The following is a 23,128-nucleotide window of genomic DNA, read 5'->3' on the forward strand; positions in this document are numbered from 1 at the left end:
TACGCGTGTGTGTGTGTGCATGTGTGTGTGTGTGTGTGTGTGTATAACCCATGTTGTTGTTCGGATGTAGATTCCGAGACAGCTTGACACAAATACACTTCCCTTTCTGCTTTTGGGTGTGATCAGAGATCCAGGTGAGGAGACAGGAGAGGAAGCGGAGGAGCACGGCCAACCCAACCTACAGCAGCTTTCTGGAGCCCGAGGTCAGAACCCCTCTGAGCCCTGCAACAGGTCAGGGGCCATTCTAGTAATCAGTTCTGGCTCTTTTTGTTTCTGCGCAGAGGAAACGGCTACCGTCGCACTACCTGAACAGCTCACTGTACCTGTCGACTCCAGGTAACTGCACACCCAGCTGTTCTCTCGCAGGACGTGATGGTGGTAGACCGGAAGCTTCCACCACTGGGTTGAGTTTAAAGGATATCAGACTCAGAGTTTGGGCCTGAAGTCCGTCCCATCGAATGCGGTCCGTATGGCCTTCACATCGACCAAAAGATCATTGAATCTAACCAGAGCATTCACACCGGCTGCAGCACGGATCTGGAGCTCCGGAAAGTTTCCATCCAGAGTCTATTTTTTCCAAATGACACATGTGGAGCGCCATGAACTTACAGAAATGGCATGAGCCGGACAGGAAGTGACACGTGTTTCAGTTAGGTACAGCCAGCGTATTCCACAGTACAAACGGTATTTTTACCAGCTTTAGTGTTGTTTTTGACGGGGTATCAGTTCACTGTAGGGATGCTCCGGTCCAATCACGTCGTCGCATATCCAGCCCGATCACGTGATTGATAAAGGATCTGAGTCGGGTAACAAGGAAGGGATTGAAACTTGTAAAACAACAAACGTGACTTTTAAATTCCTCCTGAGAACGGGACAACAGCCTCTGTTTTATCCAGACGTGCTTCTCTACATCAGTATTTTCTACTTCTTGGGCAAAAACCACGTTTACACCATGACATCAAGGCAAGGCAGCTTTATTTGTAGAGCACCTTTCAGACACAACGTGCTTTACAGAAGCGAGAAGACCGTAAATCTAACAAAGAAATGCAGATAGTAACTTCTTAAAGGGTTAGGGTTAGGCGTGGTCACGCTGCAGAAGGTGCAGCAGAAGCGCTCTCAGGCTGATGGAGACACGAAGCTTTTTCATTTTGATTTAAAACTGCTAGAGTCGGGGCCGTTTGAGGTGATGAGGAAGCCGAGTCCATACGTGAGCAGCTTATTAGCTAAAAGCAGCTTCGCCCTGATGGTTCTGACCCGGTTCTACCAGCTGACTGATTCCTAAGGTCCCAGAGCCCTGCTGGGTGTAGATGCTGTAAGGAGAGCCGACATGTACTTTGGCTCCATGCCATGTACAGATTTATAGACGAGACGATAGTAAAGCCACTTTGAGTGGGTTCTGTAGTTTACTGGTGAACAGTTACGGGTTTAAGAACAGGAGTGATGTGCTGCGTTCTCCTGTTAACGCTCTAGCAGCAGCGTTCTGAGTAAGCTGCATTTGTTTCACCGCTGTTGCTAGAAGATGGTTGCAGCAGTCCAGCCTTCTGGAGATGAACACATGAATTAGTTTCTCTAGGTCTTGTTTTGACCTCCGAGTCTTCCTTATTGATGAAGATGAAGAAACGCTGATCTAGTCCTAGCCTTTCCTCCCCGTGTCCCGTCTGGCTGTGAAGCAAACAGAAGTGATGTCCGAATGACGAGCCTCACAGCCTGATACTTCAAACGTTATTGTCAGTGTTTTTGGGGGAAGAGAATTCCAGAGATGGGGAGCAGAGCAGCTGAATGCTCTGCTCCCCATGCTAACGAGGCGAGCTTGCGGCCTCATGCCCCATCTCGCTCCCTCAGATCTGCAGATCAGCTGCTGTTGGTCAAAACTGAAGTCGTGAGGAGATGGAGCCGTCTTTCACCAAGACTCTGGAATGACCTCCCACCTCATGTCAGGCTGGCTCCATCGCCGGCGGTGTTTACGACTCGTTTCAGAACAGTTTTATTCGCTAGCGTTCAGTCAGGAGTGAGCAGGGACACTTGTTTAGCTTTTTTTAAGCTTGTATTTGTTTTTATTGTTGTTATGGTATCTGTTATGTTATTTTTAGTGTTCAGCACTTATGTCAATGTTAAGTGCTTTATGAATAAATTGCTTGCTTTAATCAGCTACATTTCAAAAGAAGCAAAGTGACCAGAGGTTTGTAGTAATTAATACATATTAATTATGACCAATAAGAAGTGATATTCCATATAAATATGAAATATTAACCTGATTGATCTTTGAATGTTTCATCAGAAGATTCTCGGGTTCTTTGCTTCTTCAGGGATCATAAACACACTTCGTATTCATTCAGACTGAGTCAGCATGTAGTTTATAAAATGAATTTAATTATTTTCCTACACTAATAATTCATACGTGACAAGATATGAATAATGAGAGGTGATGTGGAGGATGTGAGGTGTAGTGATGGAAGCTAGGTGTTGTAGCAACCGTTGTGTGTGTCTGAATTTGTTGTTTGTTGTAAACTAGAGAGTTGTTTATTTATAAACCTCATCAGACTCCAGTATGCAGGCGTACGATACCCTGGTATCAGTTGCTCCCGGCGGTCCGGAGGGTTGCGGTCAGAGTGGTGAGGTCACCGGACGTCGAAACCACGATACTCAGAGTTAGTAGCTTCCTCTGAGCTCAGCTTCCCCGGCCATGAGATGCAACCCGGGTCTGCAGGTCAGGTGTCCAAGGTGGATGTCTGAGTAGAAGCAGCTCTGAAAAGAGCTGTTGTGTCATCATCACTCGCAGCGTCGCAGACAGGTTTAGACTTAAGGTCAAAGGAGGTTGGCTCTTTCCTGATCTGGCCGGTTCGAGAGTCAGCTGGAAACTGAATGAATCAGGAAGTAATTCTTGTTTATTAAACTACTTTGTTATGATGTCTGGTCGAGTTTGGCCAATCAGAATGTGACACGTTTCTGAGTTTTTACCAACATCCGTCAGAAAGCCACGCCCTCCTCAGATACAAAGATGTTTTAACCTTAATGAGTATCTTATGGTGATGTGTATGCGTGTAAACAACGATTAACGTGTTAAATCAAACACACACTCATCTGTGATGTAAATGGATCGTTGTAAGAACAAGATTCATTTTAAATTCATGGATTTAAGCACAGATTATTCAAACATCTGATTTAAACATCTTGTTCATTCAACACGTTTGACTAGAGCACCTGTAAAGTTGTACAGTCGCTTATGAAGCTAGGGTTAGGGTGATTCAGAGAGAGAGCAGAAAGCCTCGTCTTCCAGCACTTATTCTGTTACGAGGTCGTAGATGCTTGATCTTCTGGTTTGGAGGCCAGACAGCTGCAGTGCGTCCCTGGGTGTGTGACGCAGTTTGTCTGCTAAGTTCAGATCATTTCTGGTCAGTTTTGATGTGAATACTTGGCCTTTGGGTGCGCTACAGCGGGGTGAGCACTAAACTCCTCTGCCATCGTCACCCCTAATCATTTGGTGTTCTCGTGGGAGCAGATGTGTGCAGATGTTCAGCAGTCGGTGTGAACAGCAGTGCATAAGGAAACTGCATTCATGTTCTGTGACCGTTATCTCGCAGTGAAGCAGAGCTTTAACTAACTAAGTGTTGTAAAACCTGAGATCTGAGTGGAGTTTTAGTTCATCCATGCAGAAGTCAGAGCAGACATGTTGGATTAGCTTCACATGAAAACCTTCTGACCCACAAGGCAGCGTTTCTACTACAGCTGCAGCCGCGAGGATCTAGTTCAGAGAGTCGTTGTTCCTAAATGAGAAATCACCTCGCTTGTATAGCACCCTACAGAGCCAGAGGACTCCAACGCTCTCATTCATCCATTCACACTCTGGTGGTGAAGGGCTACGATGTAAATGCCTCTGACATGTATTAACCCTGCTCTGCTTCGTCCACATGCTAGACTCAGAGGATTTATGCTGGAAGGTAGGTTTGTATGGTGTGTGTGTGTGTGTGTGTGTGTGTGCGTGTGTGTGTGTGTTGTGTGTGTGCGTGTGTGTGCTCCACTAACACAGCTGACTGTCTTGTTTCAGGAGGTTTTGGAACACGACGAGCGCTGCTTCGTCTGTAAGGAGGATGGAGAGCTGCAGCTCTGCTACAACTGCCCCCGAGCCATCCATCCCAGCTGCCTCCACCCACCTTTGAGAAGCACCCCCAGAAGCCCCTGGTACTGCCCCAAGTGTCAAAAGAAGGTGTGACTCTGGCCTGCTTCACCCTGGTGTTGGTATGAGAACATGAAGCTGAAACTTGTTTGTGTTTCAGGTTCTGAACAAGGAGAACTTGTCATGGCCTCAGAACGTTGTTCAGTCCTACGTTACGCACAAGACAGGTGACATTCAGTTTGTTGTTCTTTCATAGTGACGGTGTCTGTGTCTAAACTAACAGCTTCACGGGCAGAATCATCAAAAGTGCATCGCAAAGATAAAAAAGGGTAAAGTCATAAAATTATAAAATGATCACAAGTCAAACTACAAAATGAAACAATAAAAACACAAGATTTAGGTAAACAACAGGTTTTGTAAAGGTGCCAACGCCATCAGTACCGGCAAGGGTAGAGGAAATCCATTTCAAAGTTGGGCTTCAACGGCCTAGAAAGAACGATCTAGAAGGTTCTGGTTCGTGGACCTGAGGGCCCAGGTTGGAGCATAAGGCTTAAACACAAGGGTGCCCAATCCTGGTCCTAGAGGACCGGTATCCAGCAGGTTTTAGTCTTATCACTGCTTCAACACACCTGATCTCCAGTAATCAGAAGGTTGCAGGTTCGATCCCGGCTCTAGACAGAGAGCCTTGTGTCCTTGGGCAAGACACTTAACCCACCTTGCCTGCTGGTGGTGGTCGGAGGGACCGGTGGCGCCTGTGCTCGGCAGCCTCGCCTCTGTCAGGGCGCTCCAGGGCAGCTGTGGCTACATCGTAGCTCATCACCATCAGTGTGTGAATGGATGAATGATACACTGTAGTGTAAAGCCCTTTGGAGTCGTTACTCTGAGAGGCGCTACACAAGTGCGGGTCATTTATCATAACTTTGTTAGCCTTTCACAACATTACCACAGCATTCCTCACCGCTGGTGTCCAACAGCGGTTCGAGGGTTGCCTCCACATCAGGCACGACGGCCCTGCAGCCACAGCTCCGGTCGGCTGCCTCAACAATGGAGGCACGGAACAAGGCCATGTGGACTCAGTGTCCCCCACCTCCCCCAGAAAGCTTTGGAAGTTCTGTCAGAGGGGGAACTGAAGCTCCTTCCGACAGCACATTCACAGCAGATCCTCACAATATGTTTGGGCCTGGCACGACTGCCCCGCTTCCCCCCCCCCCCCACCATCTGAGCCAACTCACAACCAGGAAGTGGTCAGCTGACAGCTCCGCCCCTCTCTTCACCCAAGTGTCCAAGACATGCGGCCGCAGGTCAGACTAACTCACAACAAAATCATCATCAGCCTGAGGTATTCTAGTGCCAAGTGCACATGTGAACATGCACATGGGCTGCATGGTGGCGCAGTGGTTAGCACTGTTGCCTCGCAGCACGAAGGTCGCAGGTTCAAAACTCGCCTTTCTGCGTGGAGTTGCGTGTTCTCCCCATGCATGCGTGGGTTTTCTCCGGGTCCTCCGGTTTCCCCCACAGATCACAACATGCCCTATAGGTTAAAAAATAATTGTAAGTCGCTTTGGGTAAAAGCGTCTGCTAAGCACAGAAACATAAACATGTGAACACATTCATGCCTTTATGACATGGTGTTTGTTGACAGCTCTAGGACTGTCGTTCATGAGTCCAACAGCAGAGGGAAAGAAACTGTTCTTGTGGTGAGAGGTTCTGGTCTGAGACGGTCTGAGTCAGAGACGTGTCAGCTGTGATCCGACCTGCATACCTGCATGGTCCTGGAGGCGTACATGTCCTGTATGGAGGGGAGTTTGCAGCCAGTGACCTTCCTAGAGCACACAACACGCTGCAGCTTCTTCTTGTCCCTGGTGGTAGCTCCAGCGTACCACAACCCTGAGGGGAACCGGTGCTGCTGGCCTGCAGGTCAGAGACATTCTTTACCAGCCTGACCTGCTGCTTCCTGCCTGTCAGGAAGTCAGTGATCCACCTGCAGATGGGGTGAGGAACGTTCATCTGGGACAGTTTGTCTTGGAGGAGGTCTGGGAAGATTGTGTTGAAGGCAGAGCTGAAATCCACAAATAATAATCTGGCGTAGGTACCTGGGGAGTCCAGATGCTGCAGGATGAAGTGTAGAGCCATGTTGATGGCATCATCTACAGAACTGTAGACCTAGGAACCACCAGTAGACCTGCAGTCTGAGAGCGAAGTGCTCGGTTAGGAACATATGGAACAATCAGATCACTGATGTATGATGGAGCTTGATTATTAAGAGCTTTATATGTGAGAAGAAGGATCTTAAAATCTATTCTAAATTTAACAGGTAGCCAATGTAGGGAAGCTAAGACAGGAGAGATATGATCTCTCTTTTTAATTCTCATCAGAACTCTAGCTGCAGCATTTTGGACAAGCTGAAGACTTTTAACTACATTCTGTGGACTTCCTGAGAGTAATGGATTACAGTAATCCAGTCTTGATGTAATAAATGCATGAACTAGTTTTTCAGCATCACTCCTGGAAAGGATGCTTCTAATCTTAGCAATATTCCGAAGGTGGAAAAAGGAAATCCTACAAACCTGTTTAACCTGGGATTTGAATGACATGTCCTGGTCAAAGATAACACCAAGGTTCCTTGCTTTGTTCTCGGAGATTAATGTAATGCCATTCAGGTCAGGTGACTGGCTAAGCAATTTCCTTTTCTGGATCTCTGGTCCATAGATGAGAACTTCCGTCTTGTCTTGATTTAAAAGCAAAAAGTTTAGAGTCATCCAATGTTTTATGTCCTCAAGACAAGCCTGTAATCTACCCAACCGATTAGGTTCATCAGGGTTAATGGATAAATATAACTGAGTATCATCAGCATAACAGTGGAAGTTTATCCCATGCTGTCTAATGATTTTACCAATTGGGAGCATATTTATAGTAAAAATAATTGTTCCAAGCACTGAACCCTGTGGTACTCCACAAGTAACCCTGGAGTATGAAGAAGATTTGTCACGTACATTTACAAAATGAAATCTGTCAGACAGGTAGGATTTAAACCAGCCTAACGCTGTTCCTTTGATCCCTACAACATGTTCAAGTCTTTCTAAAAGAACATTGTGATCAACTGTGTCAAAGGCAGCACTGAGATCTAACAAGACTAGAACAGACACAAGATTCTTATCTGAGGCCATGAGAATATCATTTGTAACTCTCACTAATGCAGTTTCAGTGCTGTGATACTCTCTAAAACCAGACTGAAATTCCTCAAACAGATCATTAGTGTTTAAATGCTCACATACTTGGATGGCCACTATTTTCTCCAGGACTTTGGATAAACATGGAAGGTTAGATATTGGTCTATAATTCATTGGGTCATCTGGATCCAGAGAAGGCTTCTTAAGTGAAGGTTTGATTACAGCAACCTTAAAATCTTGTGGTACATACCCATTTACTAAGGATAGATTGATTATATCTAGAATGGGGGCAGTAACCAAAGGAAATGCTTCTTTAAATAATTTGGTTGGGATTGGATCCAAAATGCAAGTTGAAGGTTTAGATGAAGCTAATATTTTTGATAACTCTGAAAGCTCAACTGGATCAAAACGGTTCAAGCACAGATGAGGTTCTACAGTCACCTCTGAAGCTGCCTCACTTACTGAGGAAGAAGAAATCGCATTAGGGAGGATGCTAAAGATTTTGTTTCTAATAGAATTAATTTTACTTGTAAAAAATCCCATGAAGTAATTGCTGCTGAGGGCTAAGGGAATAGATGGCTCAGAGCTACGATTCTGCGTAAGTTTAGCAACTGTACTGAAAAGAAATTTAGGATTATGCTTATTCTCCTCAATTAATGCTGAAAAATAAGCAGTTCTAGTTTGTTGAAGCTTATTTTTATAAAGCACAAGACTATTTTTCCAGGATAGGTAGGCGTCCTCATGGTGCGTAGAGCGCCATGTTCTCTCCAATTTCCTAGAGTTTTGTTTTAAGGCTCGTAGATGAGAGTTAAACCAGGGAGCCAACTTCCTGTCCCTAATTACCTTCTTTTTTAAAGGGGCTACATCATCTAATGCCACACGTAAAGAGGAATTAACATGATGAACTAAGGCATCAATTTGTGAGGGGTTAGAACTGAGAATATTGCCCTCTGCTACGTTCCTCTGAGATGCTGAGGACAGTAAAGATGGAACAGTTGATTTAAAAGATGCAACTGCGTTGTCAGATAGAGACCGACTATAGTGAAATTTACTTTCATGTCTCGAGAACTCAGTTATAAAAAACTCAAAGGTTATCAGAAAGTGGTCCGAGAGGACTGGATTATGTGGAAAGATCGTTATTTCCTCACACTCAATGCCATAAGTCAGCACAAGGTCCAATGTATGATGGCAGGAGTGGGTGGAGCTATGTATTCTTTGAGTAAAACCAATTGAGTCTAAGATATTACTAAAGGCTACATTGAGGCTATCATTTTCAATGTCCATATGAATGTTGAAATCCCCCACTATAATGACCTTATCAGTATTTAGCACCAAATCAGATAAAAAATCAGAGATCTGATCCAAAAACTCAGAGTAAGGGCCTGGTGGACGATATAAAACTACAAACAAGAGTGGTTTTACAGTTTTGCAATCTGGATTAGGAAAACTAAGAATAAGATGTTCAAATGAACTGTAACTATTAATCTGTAAGGGACTGATTAATAAGTCCGAATGAAAAATGGTTGCCACTCCTCCTCCTCGCCCTGTACTTCGAGCAATATGATGATTTAAATAATTTGAAGGAGTCGACTCGTTTAAGCTAACATAGTCCTCTTGCTGCAGCCAGGATTCTGTGAGAGAGAGCAAAGAGATCTGATTATCACAAATCAAGTCATTAACTAACAAAGTCTTAGAAAAAATGGATCTAATGTTCAACAACCCACATTTAATTTTTCTAGTTTTCTGCTCAGTTGAATTTGTTCTAATATTTATGAGATTTCCATGATTTGCTTTATTAAGCCTGATATTTAATCTGTGTGATTTTGGCCGTGGGCAGGACACTGTCTCTATGGGGTAGTGGGTGGGTAACAGTACAGAAGCTGCAGAGGGGTGGGTTAAACTACGACTCTGCTTCCTGGTCTGGACCCTGGGTTGTCATGGAGGACTAATAAAACTGGCCATGTTCCTAGAAAGAAGAGCTGCTCCATCCAAAGAGGGATGGATGCCGTCTCTCCGCATTAGACCAGGTTTTCCCCAAAAAGTTTTCTAATTATCAATGTAGCCCACGTTGTTTTAAAATGCTGGCTAGATATGAATAGAAATCACTTTTTCACAACTGTGGAGATTAAACTCCCTGCTAGCTACATGTAGAGAGTGGGTGTTAGTGTTTACCGTCCAAAGGAGAAGGGATCAGGACTTGAGACTACCTAGATGGGGAGGAGTGGGTCATGATAATGTAGCAATAACCTGATCCAGCTGAACTCAATAGCTTAGCAACAATTTGCAGATCAGAAGGAAAGAAGCAGCTGAAACAGGAAAAAGCATGTGTGAGGCCAAAATCCACTTTGGGGTGAGGAAATAACAAAATCACATCGTCACAAGCTCCAAACGTGGATTTTATATAATATAGGACTTTTAAAGAGCAAGTCACCCCCTACCAGTTTCATACTTCGCTCCCACTTCATGCTTGAAAAATGCAACAAATGCTGTTGCCTGGCAGATCAAGAGGGCGGAGCCGTTGTCAACTACACACACACAGGCTCACAATGACATTGTGACATCATAATGTACCAGCTAATGTCGTTGTGTACCTCTTAGCCAACAGCGATGGCAGATTTAAATTTAAATGCAGTGAAACAGCAACAGTTTTAGGCAGAATATTTAAATGTTAACTAAGATTGACTACGCGTGTCTACAGCACGACTAGACACTCGTTTATACAGTTTATCAGCAAACATATGTTGGTGACTTGCTCTTTAATTACACATTCATCACGATGCGATGGGTGTGGTGGTAACAATAAGTGTGTGTGTGTGTGTGTGTGTGTGTGTGTGTGCAGTGAGGCAGGAGGAAAAAAGGCGGCTGATGAAACGAAACAACGAGCTGAAGAAGGAGTGTGCTCACCTGGAAGAGCAGGACCAGAGGCTCAATAAGACACTTAAAGTAATGGTGCTGCTGACGTTCACCGACCTTCATCTACAGGCGGCGACTCAGTTCTTTGTTTTTTGTCTCCAGTTCTGCGTCGATCAGCGTGAGAGGCTCCTGGGACAGCAAAGAGACACCCAGGCATCCCTCGATCGTCTCAAAGCACTCATCACACTGATCCAAGTCACCATGACGACCCAGCCTTGGATCAAATCCACCAGCGCCATGTCAGCCACACAGCTGACCCAGGATGACATCACAAACTAAAAGTGTTTCTGATACCCAACACCTCCAGTGCTTATGAGATTTTTGAAGTTATTTTCTATTTATTCTTTGCCTTAATGTATTTATGATATAATAAGGGTCCAGCGTTGCTACGGAAACAAGCATTGATGTAATCCAGTAGATGTTGGTTCTTTTCCTCTTGTGAACAAAGTTTCTGCCAAATGAGTTCAGGATGAAGTTTCTGATTCAAAAGCAGACGAGCCTTCAAACAAAAACAGAATTTCAGTATTAATAGAGTCAGAATATTTAAGACAAAACTACAGAAAACTAGCTTCTAGAGGAGAGTTTAGTATTTTCATGCCTGTTGGTAATTGTATGTCTGGAGTATCGGAGGGGATGACCATATCATCATCATCATCATCATGTCCTGGTCACAATCAAAAACAAGTTTCACTTCTAAAATTGCAGAAACCCAGAACCTTTCAGGACCGCGGACAGCTCCATACTGCTTTAAAGCGACTACGGCAAAAATGGAAAACAAGCTGGCTTCAAACATGTTTCCTCTCTCAACATCTTCTTACGTAGTATAGCTATAAATATGTTGTGGAGATAAAACTAATCAAATGGTTCTGTCACGTGTCTAAAAACCTCCACCAATAACACGCTTCGTACTGAAACCAACCACTGGAACGTCCAGTTGTCGGGCTCACCCAACCACCGCACTTCCACCACTCGTATTTACCTCCAGAACACCGCTGGTGTGGAGGTTCTCCACTCAGCTGCCAGGAGGGGCGAGAGTTTTGTGTTTGTGATTAAATGCTAGCTTGTTTTTCAGATTTGCAGCTTTTGTCCAAACAAGTTTTAACTTTTGTCCCCCAGCCTGAGCCTGAAACCTCTGGAGAACATTTCCCACAGGTTGTTATAGAACATGTAGGAACAGTGAGGCCAACCGGATCGTCATTCAGTCATAAAGGTGCAGGTTATTGACACCAAATGTAATCGTCTCGTCTCCTTCTGCCTATCCGGGTCGCGGGGGCAGCATCCCAACTATGGAGTTCCAGACGTCCTCCACCAGCTCCTCCAGTAGGACCCTAAGGCTGAGCCCGGCCACCCCGCGGAGGAAACTCATTTCGGCCGCTTGTATCCGCGATCTCATTCTTTCGGTCATTACCCAAAGCTCATGACCATGGGTGAGGACTGGGCGGTAGATGGACCGGTAAATGGAGAGCCTGGCTTTCCAGCTCAGCTCCTTCTTCACCACAACAGACCGGTTCAGCGTCCGCATCACTGCAGACGCTGCCCCATTCTGCCTGTCAATCTAACCCTAACCCTTCCCTCACTCGTGGTCAAGACCCCGAGATACTTGATCTCCTCCACTTGAGACAGGACCTCTCTCCCGACCCGGAGTTGGCAAGCCGCCCTTTTCCGGTCCAGAACCATGGTCTCAGACTTGGAGGTGCTGATCCTCATCCCAGCCGCTTCACACTTGGCTGTGAACCTCCCCAGCAAGAGCTGAAGGTCAGCCTGATGAAGCTAGGAGGACCACATCATTGACATAAAGCAGAGACACCACCCTCAACACCACCCTCAACACCCCCCTCAACACCACCCTCACCACCACCCTCAACACCACCCTCACCACCACCCTCAACACCACCCTCAACACCACCCTCAACACCCCCCTCAACACCCCCGTCAACACCACCCTCACCACCACCCTCACCACCCCCCTCAACACCACCCTCAACACTCCCCTCAACACCCCCCTCAACACCACCCTCACCACCACCCTCAACACCACCCTCACCACCACCCTCAACACCACCCTCACCACCACCCTCAACACCCCCCTCAACACCACCCTCACCACCACCCTCAACACCACCCTCACCACCACCCTCAACACCACCCTCACCACCACCCTCAACACCCCCCTCAACACCCCCGTCAACACCACCCTCACCACCCCCCTCAACACCACCCTCAACACTCCCCTCAACACCCCCCTCAACACCACCCTCAACACCCCCGTCAACACCACCCTCACCACCACCCTCACCACCCCCCTCAACACCACCCTCAACACTCCCCTCAACACCACCCTCAACACCCCCGTCAACACCACCCTCACCACCACCCTCACCACCCCCCTCAACACCACCCTCACCACCACCCTCACCACCACCCTCACCACCCCCCTCAACACCACCCTCACCACCACCCTCACATGTAATAAACTAGAAACCGAGACCTTTGACCAACCCATTGTGTTTCCAAACGTGTAACTTTTACATTCTTGTTCATCACTTCCATGTCCGTGACGCCACAAACCCACGTGAAGAATGGCTCACGGAGACCCATACAGCTGATTTATGCAAATGTAAAAAGTAAAAGTGATTAGATGGTTCGGGAGTTTATTGCCTTCTTGTTTCTGTGTCTTGAAAAAGATCTTGGGTTTTTTTGTGATCAGGGCAGCAAACAGGACATGTGGTGAAACCATTAAGCCCCTCCCACTTATCTAGTATGGAAAGTATGCCAAAAACATTTTGTTTTATACCGAGCGGGACCAGCCACCTCCCAGTTTACGCTTGTTTTTGTATTTAAATGTTCAAATGGCGACAGATGAGCACTGCCTCTCATTGTTTCAGGGTTTTCGTGTTTGTTGTTCCTTTTTTTAAATCAGAGGTGGAATGTCTCTACGGAGCTGCAACAACAGCTGTGAGTCTTCCTGCTGGTCCAGAGAAATCCCTCTTCAGCTTTTGGTTTCTGGTACTGTACCCAGCGGCCCGTGGCGGCGCAGCTCGGATGCACAAATATGAGGAAAGCATCTTGTGTCCAGACTTCTTAGGAATCATATCCAGCTCACCGTGTTGGAGCGGCCTGCTGCTACCAACACGGTGATGTTCTGACCCGTCTGTGGAGCTGTCAACAAAACCCAAGCCACCAACCACAGCAAGATGCTCAGCTAAAGCACAATCCCACAGCAGCAACAAGAACAAGATGTCAGATTAAGGGTCAGGGTAGGACACCACCTGGTCCTAAAGCACACATCCAAAACATGCCGTGGGCCCAGAAGTAGCCTGTGGACAGAATTACGGGCAGAACCGTCTTTGAACAACATGCTGCAATAATCTCATCTAAGTCCACAAACCTGCCCAGACGGCCTCTGGATCAGATGGAACGGGTGCATAGAACTCCGAACCGAGTCTCAGATCGAGGTCTTGGTCCGGTTTTGGTCAGTCTGACGCCTGAAAATCAGATCCGATTCCCATCTCCTTGCTCTCCAGCCTGAGCATCTGCAGGACAACGGCCTGCCTTTACAGAGTGAAAGCATCGTGATCTGTTTTGATGACAGGAATGTGTCGTGGTGCATTTCAGGGCCTCACCTGAAAGTTGGACCTAGATGGAGATCAGCAGCAGCCTGTCTTCTCAGTTGGAGTTGGACAAAGAAGCAACCCTCACCGCCGCAGACCCTCTTCATCCATTCTAAAAGATCTTCTCTGGGAGAAACTGCAGCGCTTAAACAGATCTATTTTACTACACGACACATTTGAACAGAACTGTTTTATATTCTGTGGTTGTGTTGTGCCATGAGGCGGCACGGTGCGTAGATGCAGGAGAAGTAGAAGTTTCCGTTGGGAGTCTGCCCGGTGGACTGTGTGTGTATAGGAAGTGTTTGTCTTTAATATGCCAACGTAGTTTTTTTTCTTGCTGGCGCATCTGGAGCTGATGGACGGATGTTAAACTGTAGTCTCACATTTTCTACAAGTTCTTACAAGAAAACCGAATCAATAAATTCAAGAACAAACTATTCGAGTCTTTTTGGATCCGCTTGTATTTTTGTTTGAAATGGTCTGTTTTATTCAGCGAGAGTAACAAATGGTGTTAAAATGTGATGAAAGCATTCAAGGAGGAAGAGCAGACGTTCTTTTAGAAGAGAACAAAACTCTTCTTTCTGATTAAAGACAAGCTGGAAGGAATGAAACTCTTGATTGTTAAATTAGAAAATTACTGAGAAAAAAGGTCCAATTTGAAAATCACCGAGGTGGAAGAGCCAGAAGGACCTAACCTCAACGTTTTAGTTCCTCAGACACACGTCGGGACTTGGTTCAGGCGTTTTCCCTGCAGCCTCACCTGGTCACAGACATCTGTCTATGGTTTTAGAGACTTCAACAAAACAACTTTTGGCCGTTTTCATGCCATTAAAGACATTTGATGTCAGGGAGAAACGTTGGTTCCTCCAGAGGAGCTGGCCCAAGTGGCCGGGGAGTGGGAGGTCTGGGCCGCGACCCGACCAGATGGGTGGGTGAACATGTATTTATTTTAAAAATTGACCTTTTTTTCACATTAATGTTTATAAAATTTGAGTTTTATTAAACCTAAACATTAAAAAACTTCTAGATCTTCAAAAAACAAAATCCAAAATGATCCATCTTCATGTCCTCCAGACCCTGAAGGTCAAAGCTCAGTAGGAAACTAAATGAGGAGAAGCAGCCAATGTTCTGTGTGGGTTTGACCCATTTCCTGAACTGGACTCAAGTGTTCTGATGCTGAAATCAGGGAGTTACCTGTCCAGGTGGGCAGCGAGAGCTTCATGGCGTGGAAGGGTTTGATGTGGATCTCCATGGGTGTCAGAGCGATGGAACCGTGATGAGGCCAGACCAGGTGGACACACTCATCTTCTTTATGAGGCTTTCTTGAGACACCTGGAGGCAACTCACCTGTTCAGTCTCCTCTTCACAAAAGCACAAGGCCTGATCACACACCATCTTCTGCAGGAAGAACAGCAAGAATTTCAGCACAGTGAAGTGTTCAGGAAGAGGATCTGTTTGCACCGGGTCGCCCGCAGGCTGCTCTCCAAACCTGAGAAGTCCAACAGCTGAGACTGGATTCGTGTCTCAGGTCCAGAACCTGATGGTTGGTTGTAGATCCTGAACCTGGTCATAGATCCTGAAGGTGAGCAGCGGTTCTGGCAGCTCTCGGAGAAATGTCTTCAGCATCACGGCGGGAACGTGGACATCCTGGAAGTAGTCAAAGTTCACTGGTTTGGACCGAATATCAACATTAAAATGCTGAGACATTATTTCACTTTTACATCCAGGTTTTGATTTCCTTTTACGACAACGTTACACAAATGATTTCCTCGGCAGCTGCAGGTGAAATCCAGAAGTCCTCACTGACCCAGGCTGTAAAGTTTTAATGTCCTTGATGGTTTGAACACAAACCAAACGCCAGAAGATCCCTTCCGTCATCACACCTGGAATGCAGGTAAAACAGGTCCAACAGATCTAACCCGGGTTCTGGGTCTGGACTTTTTGGGAGGTTTGTGTAAAACGGGTCAGGATGAGGAAGACTTTGTTCTGAAACGTGGATGTCTATCAGCAGAGCTCTGTTTGCTTTAATGCTCCTTCCTTGTTCTGAAAGCCAAACATCAGAAGACATTTGTTCAGTCTCGGCGATTCTTCTCATAATCTGGGCAGCCGTCCACGGACTGGAAGGTTCAATCCCCAGGACCCGTGGGCCACGTGCCACGTATCCCTGGGGAAGATACCCTGAAAGGTGGCTCCTGGGCGTGACTGCAGTCCACTGCTCCTCATGGAGGGGTCAAAGGATCAATCACGTATTTTGATGTGCTGTGAGAACCAGCAGGTGGCAGTGTTTCAGCAGCCAGGTTCAACAGAGCTCCAGAATCCCAACCTCACAACAACATGAAGTTTACTGAAGCACAACAAATCCCATGATGCTCTGCTGCAGTTCGTTTGAGACGCGCTAATCCAGAGCCAGACACCAGCATTCCCCAGGACAAGGCGGGAGCACACCTTTCCCCTGCAGGTATGCCATCACAGGGGAACAATCGCGTCCTCGTTCTTCTCCCTGGGGTTCACAGAGGGAGGGGCTCCGCCTCCATGACTGTGATGACGTGTGGTCAGGAACAGGATTCAGAGGGGTGCTGACAGAATAGAGACAGCTACCTGAGGACTTGTGGTGGTCTGAGGAGCTGATCAAAGCTCAGGTGTTCCTCAAGCTCTCCCAGGTAGTTCACACATGTCAGGTTATTTCAAAACTTGTGACTGAAATTAAAACATAAACTATCAGAAGGTCAGCATGAGAAGAGACGGCTATCAAAACCAAATCTGATTGGATACCAGCATGGGGCCAATGCCACACTGGTGAATACTTGTTAGAAAGCTCCTGTGCTACAGAACTGACACGTTTCACTCCAGCAGACCCTGTCCCAGCCAGCAGCAGCAACATTAATGTTGCTTCGGTGTGTAAGTTTGCCAAAACAATGTCGGACTCCGTAATTTTCTCTGGCCCCCTACCCGATCGGACCAGTGACGACATGTTTAGCCGCATGCTGTCCTTCAACCGCTGGTTGTCTAGGTGGTGTCCTGAAAACAACATGGGCTACATTGATAATTGGAAAACGTTTTGGGGAAAACCTGGTCTGATGCGGAGAGACGGCATCCATCCCTCTTTGGATGGAGCAGCTCTTCTTTCTAGGAACATGGCCAGTTTTATTAGTCCTCCATGACTACCCAGGGTCCAGACCAGGAAGCAGAGTCGTAGTTTAACCCACCCCCCTACAGCTTCTGTACTGTTACCCACCCACTACCCCATAGAGACAGTGTCCTGCCCACGGCCAAAACCACACAGATTAAATATCAGGCTTAATAAAGCAAATCATGGAAATCTCATAAATATTAGAACAAACTGCATCAACTTGAAGAAATATATAATCAACATCGTTTAACTGAACAATCACATGATAATAAATCACAGTTCATTTAGTGGCAACCACAGCCTTAAGACATGTGTTGAACGTGCCCAAGTCCATACTTATGAGAGCACCATGTGAGCACCTGTGTGTGTACACGCGCTTGTTTATGTAAGGTTTCTCTATAGGAGCGTCCAATAGAGAGTGTGAGGGGCCACAGATCCGCCCCCCAAAGATGCGCAGGAGACGGGGGGAGCTCCAAGTCCCAGAGATCCAGGCGCTGCCCCAGAACACAGGAACCCCAAGGAGACTGCAACCAGAAAAGCCCCCGCCTCGAGAGGCACAGAGGATCGCCCCGGGGGGCCACAACCAGCAGCCGGCAGAGTCCCGGGAGATATCAGCGGGCAAGAAGAAGAAGAAGAAGAAGAAAGTATCATTTTGTTTTCCTAACAAGGAGATCCTCACATTTGTGAGCTCCAGCTTTAACCTGCATCTGCACAACAGGGGATCACACTACTGAGCCTCCCTGGTAAGGTGCATTCAGGGTGAAGAGAGAGCTGAGCCAGAAGCCAAAGCGCTCATTTTACTGGTTGATCTGGATTGGTAGTCATTCCAGTCCAGCTGTCAAGTGAGAGCACCTGGTTGTGCGAGCTGTCAAGTCTGGCGGTGTTAACTGGTTTTAATCCTTTTCGGTTGTAACCGTTTTTTTGTCTACCACTGTGAGCTTTTTATTTAATTTTTTTACTTTTTAAATAACTTTTTGGAGCTCCACTGTGTTTTACACACAGCAGTGGGGGGTGGGGGGGACAGTTGCCAATCACAAATTTTGCCGGGGACATGTCCCCGGCGTCCCCGGTTAAAATGACGCCTATGGCTGGAGAAGAGGATCTCCACGCTCCATCAAATCCAGGACCATGAGCGCGACGTGGACACCATTTTCTCTCGGACCTTCGCCACCACTGATGGGGCTCAGCTGGCGGATGCCGTCTCATGCCAGCCCGGCGTAGCTGTTGGAGCAAATTCCATCTCCGGTTCTCCAAGCAGGCTCGGAGTGCCGGGGGCCTGCACAGCATTTGCGACGGATGAGGAGCACTGGTTTAAGCTGGGGGCAAATCCGAAAGCCCCCCTCAGCTCCACTCCCTTGCTCCAGGGTGCATGGGTCAAGGTTGGGTCCGGCCAAGGTGGGGGTACGCGGGACGGCGGCCGCCGATCTCCTCCACCTAGCCTGTCCTTGTCCAACCGTTTTGGCACCTTTGAGTTGGATTTTCCTCCTCTGCCAGCCTCTAGCCGTGACTTTACAGGACCCTCTGCGGGACCAGCTGAACGGCAGCGGCCATCCACATCGCACAACCCCCCAGACTGAAGCTGGGACCCACCAAGGTGCGCTGACTTCTCGTTGCTGCAGCCCTGGGGGAGCTCAACCCATCAGTCAGCAGGTACCGGAAAGGTCCTCTGCCCAGCTTCAACCATCTACCACACCCACACTACCACCACCACCACCACCACCAACCACTCTCATCGTTGGGGACTCCATCATCCGTAATGTCAGGATGAGAGGAGCCCTGACCTTCTGTTACCCCGGAGCTACAGTGTTGGACATTGCAGGACACAACCCAGACCTCATCCAGAAACACACAACAGTGAGTAGAATCATCATCCACGCCGGTACCAATGACATCCGTAAGCAGCAGTCAGAGCTCCTCAAGCGTGATTTTATTCACCTTTTTAGTCTTTTAAGAACTATGCACCTGTCTGTTTTTATCTCTGGCCCCACTCCCACCATGGGCAGAGGAATCGGCCGTTTTAGCAGACTTTTATCATTAAACACCTGGCTTTCCTCTGTCATCGTGATCCGTAATGTTGGTTTTATAGACAATTTTAACATTTTCTGGGGCAGGAGACACCTGTTTGGAGCTGATGGGCTTCACCTAAATAGACAGGGGACCCGTACTCTAACCATGAGCCTGGCTTGTCCACGACCCCTGTTGGGTATTTTTATTTATTTATTCCCGGCGTACCTCAAAGAAAGTCCAAAACACACAAGGGGGGTTAGAGATAATACTGTTATTAATACCATTTACCAATAAACACAAATAATCAATAATCAGTGTAGAGTAATGGTTTAGGCTCTTTTATGAAAGAGCAACCATGCTACCTATGAATTTGAGATATTAATTTTAATAAATTAATAACCAAATTTTATAGAATTAAGAAGACTCAAAGGTTGTTTTCATCGATAAACTGTCGATAATATCCGTGGGTCTGTGTTTCAGTTCAATGAAGAGACAAGTTTGAAAGTGAAAAGTTTTAATTCTTCAAATTAAACTAATGATTTTGGAACGACAAGCAGAGGAAATAACAATCAACATTGGCAACTTTGTTGGACAATCTTTAACAGTTGATATTGTAAACTTGCTCAAATAGACCTTGTGTTGGATGTGTGAAAATTGATAATGAGGTGAGATGAGTGCGTGTGTGTGTCTGAATTTGCTTCAGGAAGAAACAGGTGTCTGAGTGAAAAGTGATGGTTTGAATAAACTTAGGTTTCGTTGGAAAAGATGCATCAAACGCTATCTGACATGGAATGCCTCACCGTATTCGGACCCTCTTTTAAACCCGGGACGTCAAAGGACGATGTTTCATCCAGGGCACCTTGGCTGGCAGAGAAGACGAAGGTGTCCGACGCTCCGGTCCAGAGTTGACCTCGGTACACGTGATGATGAAGCGTTTGCAGATGTGCTTTCTTAAGTTTAAATTACTCAGAAATCAAAGACTCTGGACGAGTCTGCGTTAGCTGGTTGCAATTCGGCTATCCTGTCTGGCTTGGCAGGAACAGCGTGAGAGGGGGGAGAAAGGAGCTGCAGCCCCGTTCCCCGTTGGCCTTGTTCACACGTCTTCTCTCTTTCGTTGTCAACACGAACTGAACTATGAACTGAAACTTACCAAACCCAGTTCTCTTCTCAAAGCAAACGTGTGCGTCAGAGCAAATGTGTTTTGGAGTTTACTGTGAGAGTTTGTGTGTGTGTGAGTGTTTGAGTGTGTGAAGGTCGTTACCAAACATCCTCAAACATTACTTAATTAAGCATTGCCTCATTATAGTGATTATGATTAACCAAAGCATAATAATAATTCATTTGATTAAAATACATTTATAATGAGTAAAATGGTAAAATGATTATTTAGCATTACTAAACAAAGGAAGTGTAAGACTCTTAATTATGACTAGCTTCCATGAGAACAACATCTTCTGGCACTGCAGGTGTTCAGATGTTATGGTTTGCAGCAGACTCTTGCAGACTTCATGTCGGCAAAGGTCTCACTCTGTGGGTGAAAGTTCTGCGCGACCCAGATTTTGACCCAGCCGGGCCAAATGAACCTTTGGCACTGAAAACCCATATTTCCTCACGTTACATCAGATTTTGCAAAACCGGGAGAGACCAAAGAAACACTCACACAACATGGAGGTCGGTTTAGTCTCTCGACAACACGGAGCGTGCCAAAAGGTTTTATTCATCAGATGACATGAAACGTACACATTAAAGGTGACCACACCCATCCCTTCACAGACAGCAAACTTTCCCAGGTTCAGAGAAACACTCCATCTGGACTTCACTAAGGAGCTTTGTGTGATAACAGAATAAGCAGACTTACAAGGTCGACTTTTCCCTCCAGTGGGAGCAAAACAACACCAGATGTTTTCCCAGACAAAATCATCATTTATGCATCCAATTATTTACCATTATGAATGTGGATAAGGTTAATGAACTCTGTTTGACAGAATAACATGATTTTTATCCAACATTCCTCCCTGAGGTCAAATGGAGTTCATTCCAAAAACCAACACTATCAACCGTACCCTGTGTAGCGTTGTGCTCGGCTCCGTGCTTGGCGCTCCCCGATTGTGACAAGGAGTTCCACCTGGAGGTCGGTTTCTCAGCTCACTGTTTGAGTGCTGGTCTCTACCAAGTTCATGACTGCGACAGGCGTGTCGTGGCCTATGCTAGTAAGCTCTTGTCTGGGCCTGAGTTGAAGTACTCGGACTGTGAAAAGGCTTTGCTTTCCACCATGTGGGCGGTTAAGTACTTTGCTAACTACATTGGCCGACAGAAAATCATCATTGAGACACAGCACCAGCCAGTGACCTTCCTTAACGGTCAGCGCATCAGAGATGGTGTGGTGACCAATGCGCAAATCGTGTCATGGCTGCTGGCTCTTCAAAGCTTCGACATCGAGGTGCGCTACGCCCAGAACCGATGCAGCCCTCTTGGCATGGATTTGGCTGCGTGCCGACACTGCTCGGACAATGCCATCGCGTCAGTCCGGCCAGCCAGCCCCCCTCAGGCTCTTCTAAACCACAACCACCACTACTACGACCAGGACCTGAGAACTCACCTGCTTGCAGCATTCTCGTTCGCACAGGCATCTCTGGAGAAGTCGGCTGAAGGCAGGAAATCTTATTACGATAAGAAAGCCTCACATTCCGAACTCGATGTAGGTGATGAGGCCTGGTACTACATTTTCGCTCCCAAGACGGGTAGCAATAAGGCGACCTCAGGGAAGCTGGCTAAGACACTTTTGCCCAAATGGTCGGGTCCATACCTGATAACAGAGAAGATCTCTCCGGTCGTGTATCAGATCAAGATCGCCGGCAAAAACACGGCGCCCGTCTACAAATGGGTCCACAGGGACCATATCAAACTGCACAAGGGTTCTACAGATTTGGCGGATGCCGACAACAATAATCTACCGACTTCGAAAGGGGGGTGATAAATACGTCCCGTTGGTTCCACGATTTCGATCTCAGGTTACACAAGTTGTATGTTTGTGAGTGCGCATGGTTGTCTTTCCTGTTATACGTCACATGCAGACTTAGGGTGTGTTGAGACGGACATGCTGTGGGCTCCTGGAGTCAGGTAAACGGCCAGGTAACATGAGTGGGTTAGGCCACATAGTACTGTTGTCCAAAGTTTTGTTTTTCTTTTGATCTTTACTAATCTTAGTTCCTTGTGGGTTAGGGTTAGAAAGTGATTACTAACTCCACTGATTTACATTTTAGTATTGATTTACATTTCTGTTTTTTTATAGTGTCTTTGACAGGATGATTGAAACGTGAACGTTATGATTTTCTACATCGATTTACCTCACAGGGCTATAACCAATTTTGCCTCTATCCTGTCAGCGTGTATTTCGTCAGGTGATTCACTGATACCAGACAGAGTTCTTTCATTTTCTGCTTTTCGCATCATCCTTTTTGCATCTCACATAGAGAGGGCTGCATCCATTTCTTCACTTAAAGGGTAATTCACGTAAAACTTACACATAGTACAACAGGTGCTCATGGAGTTAGGTTTTTATTTGTTTAAGGACATGAAACGCAATCTTGTCGTGTCTACATTGAAGTGCCTGCACTGTGCTCTCTCTCCTCTACTGAGCTCGTGAGGATCCTGCTTCCTGGGGGTGGACCCGTGACTCGTCATCGGCTCGTTGGCCCTGGACGTCCGTGGTCCTGGCATGGCTGCTGGGACACCTCGCTCGCTGGGATTACCTGCCTACTGCTCTTCCCGTTTGCTGGATTACGATAAGTGCTGTTACAAAGATTAATTTACTATTTGGAATAATTCCCTGCTCATGGATACGTACAAGCTTTGCTCCTGCTTGACATTATTGCCCGTGGAGTTATAAAGTTGCTGTTGCTTCAATTATGGCTTCCATGGGGAATATCTAATAACCTGCTGACTTGTGTGCTTCCCGAGGAGTATGCGAGACTGTTCTCCGGCGTGGGGTTCGTACCTCGCCACGGTTGGCTGTTCCAGGGAGATCGCACCCTGCTCGGTTGTCAAGATTCTTCATAACTCTGGTTTGTTCAACGACCAAGTGGTCTCTTGGTGGACCACCTTGACCTTGAAAAGGGGGGGTGTAGCGTTATGAATATGCCATTTCTGCCCTGAACAGCTGCCCTTTGACACAGTGACAGTG

At 46.7% G+C, this 23,128-nt stretch overlaps 1 protein-coding gene and 1 pseudogene across 5 annotated transcripts in view; one reads left to right on the forward strand and one right to left on the reverse strand.

Moving 5' to 3' along the window:
* Window positions 1-10,659, forward strand: part of phf21b (PHD finger protein 21B) — a 62,803-nt gene extending 52,144 nt beyond the window's left edge. For all 5 annotated transcript variants that reach the window (XM_070552275.1, XM_070552364.1, XM_070552318.1 and 2 more), the window contains 7 exons: window positions 127-203; window positions 282-336; window positions 3,916-3,938; window positions 4,046-4,204; window positions 4,275-4,341; window positions 10,124-10,227; window positions 10,300-10,659. In XM_070552275.1, the coding sequence (XP_070408376.1) occupies window positions 127-203; window positions 282-336; window positions 3,916-3,938; window positions 4,046-4,204; window positions 4,275-4,341; window positions 10,124-10,227; window positions 10,300-10,476 (662 nt within the window). In that variant the 3' untranslated portion in view covers window positions 10,477-10,659. The remainder of the gene's footprint in view (window positions 1-126; window positions 204-281; window positions 337-3,915; window positions 3,939-4,045; window positions 4,205-4,274; window positions 4,342-10,123; window positions 10,228-10,299) is intronic.
* A 4,331-nt stretch (window positions 10,660-14,990) lies between these two features.
* LOC107382548 (rho GTPase-activating protein 8-like) lies at window positions 14,991-15,515 on the reverse strand (annotated as a pseudogene).
* Window positions 15,516-23,128: the final 7,613 nt, after the last annotated feature.

The sequence above is a fragment of the Nothobranchius furzeri genome, chromosome 1, assembly GCF_043380555.1.
Source record: "Nothobranchius furzeri strain GRZ-AD chromosome 1, NfurGRZ-RIMD1, whole genome shotgun sequence".
NCBI classification, from domain to species: domain Eukaryota; kingdom Metazoa; phylum Chordata; class Actinopteri; order Cyprinodontiformes; family Nothobranchiidae; genus Nothobranchius; species Nothobranchius furzeri.